This window comes from Pseudonaja textilis, chromosome 2 (genome assembly GCF_049901715.1).
Source record: "Pseudonaja textilis isolate UNSWEBS1 chromosome 2, rPseTex1.2, whole genome shotgun sequence".
Classification (NCBI taxonomy): domain Eukaryota; kingdom Metazoa; phylum Chordata; class Lepidosauria; order Squamata; family Elapidae; genus Pseudonaja; species Pseudonaja textilis.
Window position 1 is genome coordinate 34,373,690 of NC_141991.1, and position 8,549 is coordinate 34,382,238.

At 32.9% G+C, this 8,549-nt stretch overlaps 1 protein-coding gene across 3 annotated transcripts in view; it reads left to right on the top strand.

The window, feature by feature from the left end:
• Positions 1-7,605, top strand: part of GXYLT2 (glucoside xylosyltransferase 2) — a 29,242-nt gene extending 21,637 nt beyond the window's left edge. For 2 of the 3 annotated variants that reach the window (XM_026722445.2, XM_087923689.1), the window contains exon 7: positions 164-3,444. In XM_026722445.2, coding sequence (XP_026578230.1) covers positions 164-346 — 183 coding nt within the window. In that variant the 3' untranslated portion in view covers positions 347-3,444. Of the gene's footprint in view, positions 1-163; positions 3,445-4,965 lie in introns of those variants that run through there. The other variant, XM_087923688.1, reaches the window with a different exon arrangement.
• The last annotated feature ends 944 nt before the right edge of the window (positions 7,606-8,549 follow it).

An 8,549-nucleotide genomic window follows, 5' to 3' on the forward strand; every position in this document is an offset into this window, starting at 1 on the left:
AGATTACTAAAGATGAGGATGAGGAGATATAATAAATAGGGGTCAGACTATGTGTTTTGTATTGGTGCTAAATAGGAGAAGGTGATTACACATATATCAGTATCAACCATGAAGCAATGATTTAAGATTGCTGATTACATTTTTGTATCTTTTTCCTCTTTAGTTTTCATTTGAAGACAATCTCTTCCAAAAAATGTACTATCCTCTCCAGTCCAAATTCCTCAATACTGTACACACTTTATGTGGGAGAATTCCACAAGTTTTTCTGAAACAAATTGAGAGAACGATGAAGAAAATCTATGAAAAACATGTGATTTTCAATATTGAAACGAATTTCAGATTATAATCGTAGCAATATATTTTAATAGAGCTTTTGTCTCCCATCGTACCCTACCCTGGGCTGTGAACTAAAAGTTCTGTGCTGCTTTTTGCTGCAGTTCTGTAAACAGAAGATGGAATCTTGAAAAATCTCTTTAATGGAAAATTGATACAATTTTGAAGAGTGAGTTTGGCCATTTTTCACTTGATGAAATATAGATATGGATTAGTTGCTCTCTGTTAAATCTCTATGTGCAGGATCTCAGGTGTCCTGTAAGATATTTGAAAATCTAATATTGCAAAGATTTTTGTGAAGGGTTTTTAAAAGTGGTATCTGATATTGTATTTGATTCCAGGACAGATTTAGAATTTGTCCAGTTCAATTTCTCAAATATAGTGTTTTTGTTAATGTTTTTATATCTCCTGTATGATATTCACGAGCATATACACATCTCAAACAAAACTGAAAAATACTTGGATATGCATCACAAAATTTTTGAGATTTGCCATATGTTGAGTTTGCGCAACATTGCTGTTGAAGGGAAAATAACCTAAAATCTGTAGTAGGAATTCTGCTCCACTTGAACTTTTGATTTGAGTTACTTTATTAGATATATTGGAAACTGAATTCAAATCATAGAGATGAGGATTAATTCAAAGTCAATAATGAATTCTGGTATGTTTCCAGAGCAGGTTTTTTTTAATCATTTTTGTGAATTCAAATTCCTTTTCAGAAATTGAGTTCCAGTTATACTTTTATAGTAAACTAAATAGTGTGATTTTGAACATAAAGGAAACAGTTAACTTTCTTGTCACATAAAGTATGTCTACCATATTTTGGTATGTTTACAAAAAATGTAATGTTGCATTATATTTTCGGTTGTCTTTTTAAAACAAGCAAACCTAAAAATACTTTTTATATCTTCGCTTGCTTCATAAAGGATTTAATGTTCTAATATTGAATTAACATTAACAGTTCTGCACAGTATTAGTAGACTTATGCAATGAAAAATATCAGCTTGTGTTCTGTTCTTGTGGCATTGCTGGTAGACTACATTGCAAATCTCTAAAGAAAAAAATTAAACTAATTATATAAATATATTTACTGGATAAGTGCTTAACTTGTTTAAACAAATAGCTTGCAATTTTCAGCACATTTCATATTATAATTTTAATAACATTTTTCAATGTTATTAATAAATACAAAATATTAATTACTGATTTTTTTAAAAATAACCATTACATATAGAGCACGTATAAATACGGTATTTATGTCAACTTCCTCATCTACATGCTGTGTTTTTTTATATTAAGATATGAGAAGGGGATTTTCTACCTGCCATCAAAATAACTGTAAACCAAGGTAAATTAAGGTTACAGGACTGGAGAAACAAGGGTGAATTTATATTCTTGTTTTAATAATTTTGTAAAATTATACTTTACTCTCTAACTGCTGCATAGTTGCTTAACTATTTCTGGTTGATGGCTCAGTGTACATTAAACACTGTCAGTAACTGAATGGAAACACTCAAATAATAAATTATAAGGGCTGGAATAAATTATGTACATCTACAATTAAAAGGAGAATAGTTACATTGAAAAACAGAATAGCTACAGTTCCCATCCTAAATCTTAATATTAAATACATTTTTATCTGCAAAATATTACCTATAGCTGATTGATCCCTTGCAGACCTAGACATGTCTATACCTATTGATTTTAAGGTTGAATGTGCCAAAATTCCTTTTAGTGTTAACTCCAAGTACACTTGCTTTCAATAGCTGCCAGATTACTATCTCAAAGACTTGAAGAGTCACAGTTCAAGATAGATATAGTTCTTCAGATATGTGTATGGAGATTCTCAGGCATCCAGGTCATCTTTGTCCCAAAGGTGCTTTTTCAAATGTGTTCTGATGTGTATGAATTTAACCTTGATTTGGAAGGAATTTGTCCTTTTGCCAAATTGCTTTAAGGAGTCCTTGGAGCTCTTTGAGCTTGGTTGTTTTCTATCAAACTTTTCATTACCCAAATTATTGTGTAATGACTGCAACAGTCACTACATAGGACAAGCAAGTAGAAGACTGATAAAATGCATCCATGAACACCAACTAGCAGTCAGAAAATTCCTTAATTGCACAACATATAGTCAGACTTAACTGGGAAACTGTAACTATCCTAGACCAAGCCAAGTTCAAAAACACTAGGGAATTTCTAGAATTCTGGCACTCTGACAAATTAGCCATCAATAGACACAGACATAAACAATATCTCCATAATATGCAAAAGAGACAATCAACAAGCCAAAAAGGGAACAAAAAGACAGAAACATCTCCCCACCAGTAATTAGCACCCAGATGAATATAGATTAACTCCAAAATTAATATTAGAACAATCAAGAAGTAAACAATACCCCAATCAAGGAATTCTCAAACAAGCTAACAGTAAACAGTCCAACCAAGTAGCCTGTAAAATCACTCCCACCAACACTGACAGGGCAAGTTACTAGAATATAAACTGAGATCAAAACTGACTCCTTGCTAGCACTGATAATATTACCTAGTTTGTGTAATAAAGCATCTGTCAAAAACCCCAACAACCCTCCAAGCTCAGAGGGCACAAAGGATCGCTCATTTCAACCCTGAGTTACAAATACTCTCCTTTATTGGCAAACTGCTTTAATTTATTAGAATAGTATCTTTATAATTTTCAGAATTCCAAATAGTCTCCAGAATGTTGATACACTTAAAAATCCATTCTCACCTTATTTTTTTTTGAATCCAGTCATAGTCTATGAAAAAATATTTTTTTTAGCACTAAGAAACTTCTTGATGAGATGTAGAGATTTTGATATCCACTGCTTTTAATCTTTGTTGATAATTGTATATCTATAGGTTTCTACATAGCAAACTCTTGCTGATTTCCATCTAAGTGGAAAATGAAAAATTGAATTTGCATTACTTGTCTCTGTGTAAAATTGCAATCAATGTCATGTCACTTTACTAACTTGTATATTTCTGTCTGATGAAGTGCACTGAATATTTATGGCTCCTAAGGAGGCAATTATAGTGTATTTAAAGTCATTTATAATTTTAGACCTTTCAGGTAAATAAACCAACTTTCAGCAAATATGAGCCTCTGTTTTTCTAGAACAAATTAATAGTTGTGTTCAATCTTGTATACATGCACACGGTTGTTCTAGCGATGAATAATTTGTATGATAAAGTTATGGTTGGTTTTGCATGAAAATATTAAAGGTGTTTTCTGATGTTGATATCCAAAGGAGCTAGATATTTGACAATCTAAACAAGATGATCACAAAAAAGGATTAAACAAAAAGAGTATAGAGAATAGAAGGTATAATGTGACAAGCTTCTGATACTCTGAATAGATAAAGAGAAAAGGATTAATTTCAAATGTAACCTGGGTCTTTAAGGGGAAAATTAACAAAAAAAAAAAAGCTCTTGAAACTAGTGAATAAAGCTATCTTCTTGCTCGTACTATCTTATACATCAGTAGGTGGATTTTAATAGTCAGTCTTGTCATTATCAAAATCTCCTTAACTTCATTTTTATTTCTACTTGCTAATTTATTAGCATTTTTATTTCTACTTGCTAATAATTATCAAATTATTTTAGCTATAAGTAGTTTTTTTCTGAATCTTCAAAGATAAGTGACTGAATGAATAGATTTAGGTAAAAAGCTGACAGCACAAGTCAAAGCTTGGCTAACTCCAAGATTTCCCCCAAACGTTTACTTTGAAATTGCTCCCAAATTGCACTAATTATTAATATATTTAAGACACCAATCATAGGACATATGTCCTTCAGAATTGATTACCATAATCTACATCTTGGCTAAGGATTTGATTATAGCTTGAATAGTCACAGGTTTTGCTGGAATATGTCTTAATGAGTGATGCACTTTGATATAAATCGGCAAACATTGTTTATGAAACTTACTTGTTAACCATTCTTTTCGAATGAAACCTGTTTTTCTGGATTTGCACAATGTTTCAAGTATGAAGGATGGTTTTGCAAGTCATGTTTGGCTTGATTTGGAGAACACACCAGGCCTGATCATAGAATATTGTTAATCATTAAGTTTTAGTATGATCATGATATGTGAATCCATTTAAATGTAGCCTATTCAACAACCATGCTGTGTAAGCAGTGGTAGGATGCTGCCGGTGTAACAACAGTTTGCTAATAGTGCACTTAATAATTATTGTGATGTTAACATCCTTGCTATAATGATAAATATGGCCTTGAAAGGATCAGTGGAGCCTTCTTAATAATCTTCCAAATATTTTTTTTCCTAGCAGTTTTTCACATTTCTTTTGCTTTTTTTTTTAAACCAACCGAAAGTTGCCCTGAGGTGGGAGGCTAGAACTCAGTTTCCTAGTTTCTAGCCTAGTGTTTAACTACTCCACCAAACTGGCTCCCTAGTTTATCTTTAGAATATGGATCAAGGAAAATAACTACTGGATCTTAAAAAGTGGCTGTTTCATTTTTTAATTCTTTGTGTAGTTTGTATTATTCAATCTTTTTGCTAGTTTTAGTTTTGGATTGCTGTTCATTTAATCTTCCTTTCATCTGATCCTACTGTCATTGTTTTATTATTAATTTACATTACATGTTTTTAATGCAGAGAACTGCAAACACAAGACTATAGTCACAATAAATAAAGTTCCTGAAAGGATTTTGGAAAAGACATGGGGAAATATAGAAAATACTTACCACCTTGCTGACCAAGCCATTGCGAACAGATTGTGCTACCTCTGTATATACACCCAAAACATCAGATATGAGCAGCATTCAGTTTTTACAGCAATAACAAGACGATTCACATTGTGCACTAAACAAGCCTAAGATGATTTAATTTCAGCTTAATTGGTTTTGACCCAGACAGTGTAATTTATAATCTATAGTTATCTATATTAATCTATATCTTATCTTATTGTGCAAATTAAGCCAGCTGATATTCAAAAACAATTTTTATATTTTGGTGTAATATGTGTACCTAATCATAAAGTGTCTCTTATTTAAGGTTGAAAAGTAGCTCGCATTTAAAATATTGGTAGGATGTTACATCTTTTGGTTACATAGGCCTTTGGAATTAGAAACCAAAGAAAGCATTTGCATGAAATCAGAGTTATCTTGTTTTTCAAAAAAAATTTCCACCATTGCATTGCACAACATTAACTTTTTTTAAAAAAAAAAAGAAAAGAAATAAGACTTAAAAAAATAAGGATTTGGAGAGGTATGTGACGCTGTATCTGTACTAAATTCTCATCCAAGCTAGTACACATATTTGTTTCACTTTGTTTCACTAATGCTCTACAATTCTGTTTTGTGTGTGTGTTCCTGGAGGACAATTGTTTCCTCTTGTTATTGGACACTGATACTTAATGTGCAAAACTACCAGGAAGAATTGTTGAAGATGGATGAGTGCTGTCATTTCTTACATGGAATGACAAATTGGCTCTGCCATTCTGAAAATTGCAAAGAAAGAAAAGAAAAAAACTCTATGAGCCTTGGGTTTGTTTTAAAAGTGGGTTCCTTTTAAATGTTATGATATTAACGGATAAGATATTCAGTAAGGACAGGTGTCTCTTTAAGAGGTTCTTTCTAACTTTATTCAGGGAGATTCTGAAGTATAGTGTATTAACATTTCAAGGACAATTCACAGATGTTTCCTCCATTTTACTTTAGTAGTGGTACTATTTCTGCAAGAAATTAAAGGAAGAACGGATAATGATGAACAGTGGAAGAGCAAAGAAACAGATATATCTCAAACTGGTTTTTAAAAAAGATTTAAACTTCCAAAATGCATGACACCAAACGAAGTGGCAACACTTAGCTTTTTAGAAAGGCTTTTGGTCAAAAGAAATTGGACAATGTTTATATAATAAATCTTCCATGGACCTAACTAGTATAACTTTGTCAATCTGATGTCCTCTTAGATGTTAAACGACAACTTCAATTATGTGCTTTCAGAGACCCTGACAATTGTAACAAATCAGACACGAGGTCAGGCAAATTGATTATACATGAAGACCTAAAACTCAAATGATGCTGCTAATTGTGATGATGCAATTAATGTACATAGCCACAGCTTGTTCAGATTTTACTTTAAAACAAGAAAGTGGTTAAATTCCTCTCTACCCCATCATTTATATTCTGGTGTGATAGCTGGGGTTAATTGTTCCCTCATCTGCAGTTCAATACATTTTAGAGCTATCATACTAAAGCAGAGGTTTCCAAACTTGGCAACTTTTAAGACTTGTGGACTTCAACTCCCAGAAATTCTGTGAGTTGAAGTCCACAAGTCTTAAAGTTGCCAAGTTGCGGGAACCCTGTTTTAAAGGAACTTAACCCAGTTCTTGTACATGCTGAATATACTGTATATATATTTTTTCAACAAAATAGTTATAGATGACTATAGTTCAAAGATCTTTTAATAGTTCAGCACAGGTAGTCCTTGACTTTCAACAGTTCATTTAGTTTCAAAGTTACAATAGCACTTGGAAAAAAAATGACTTATGACCATTTTTCACACTTATGACAGTTACAGCATTCCCACAGTCACATCAAAATTCAGATGTTTGGCAACTGATTCATATTTATGACATTGCAGTGTCTTGGGTCATGTGATCACCATTTGTGACCTTCTGCAAAGCAAAGTCAATGGGGAAGCCAGATTCATTTAACAAACATGTTATTAATTTAATTAGTTATTCACTTAACACTGGCAAGAAAGGTAATAAAATGGGTCAAAATTCAAATGCCTCACTTAGCAAATTTTGGGCTCAATTGTTGTAAGTTGAAGACTACCTATAGTAAGAACATGGCACATGCCTTACATCTTCTCATAGTTCAGTCAATTATATTCTGCACATGTATTAAATGGATTAATTAATGGGAAACAATTATTTAAAAATTGATTTCTACACTCATAACTGATCCTCATTCTGTAAAAAGACATATAATGGACCCAAGTATATTTTCCTTAAATATCTGCCTTGCTTCCAATCTATTATCTGTCCAAAATTCTAAAGGCTAGATAAGTCTAGATAAGCTAATAAGCTCTAGTCATCTGAAAAAAATTGTTAAAGTTATAAGAAAACTGATGACTAGAAATTTAACAATTTTTTCAGAGGACTAGAACTCATTATTATCCTGTTTTAATTATTTGGGCTGATTCCTGTAGTAAGTGTTATAAACATTTTATTCCCATATGGCAATAAAATTTAAAATTAAAGCGCTGTGGGAAATCTGTGTTTTTCTCCATTCTTTTTGTTCCTGCTGTGGAGTAATAATTCCACGCTCAATGAAAATAAGTCAATACATAAATAAAAAGATATATCCAACAAATCCTATAGTAGCTCTCTTGATGATTCCGGCAAACATCCTTAAAAGCAAGCAGGTATTCAGTCAATGCAGTAAGAGCAAAATATTTATTTTTGTACCCTAAATTGCTATTGGAAACAAATATGCTCACACTGTCTGGTCAGACTCAAGATGGAGCCTTTCTCCAGCAGCATTCCAGACATTTTCTCTGCTATGGTACTTACTTTTCTTACTAAGGTCCTTAATAAAGCAAGAATAAAGCAGAATCAACTAATCACATGGAGAATTCGCTCAAGTGAAATGCAGTCCCAAAGTCCAGATGCCAGATTATTCCAGTGAAGACTCTCAGTCAATTCCTGGAGAATTCTCTGAGCCTTCTGAAAATCCATAGTATCCGTTAGAGACCTGAGGCAAAATAAATCCAATGGGTCTTTCCCCACCATAGACCAGAATGGGCACAGCCAACTTGCTGTGGCCAACTCATTACATCAATTACATCCAACTCCATAGTAATCAGTCTATAAGAAGGGGTCATGTTCCAGATCCCCCACTTTCTGATGATATAGAGTCTGCCCTGAAAAAGACCAAAACTAATGATTGTTCATGTGTTTCAAGTCCTCAAATGAGGTCAGGTTCATAGTTGTCATGGTGTCCAGGAACCTCTGGGCTGCTCACTAAAAAAAGCTACTTACTGCAAACTTAGGAACAGTGTCAAGCAATCCTGATAGGATTGCCACAGTGTAGTGACACAAGAAGCACATCCAATTGGCTCTGGTTCAAACACAAGATCTTAGTCTGTTGGAAGAAAAATCCAGGCCAGCTCCAAGTTGGGAATAAAATAGAGGCTACTTAAGAAAGAACGTTTACTGATGAGCAGAATCA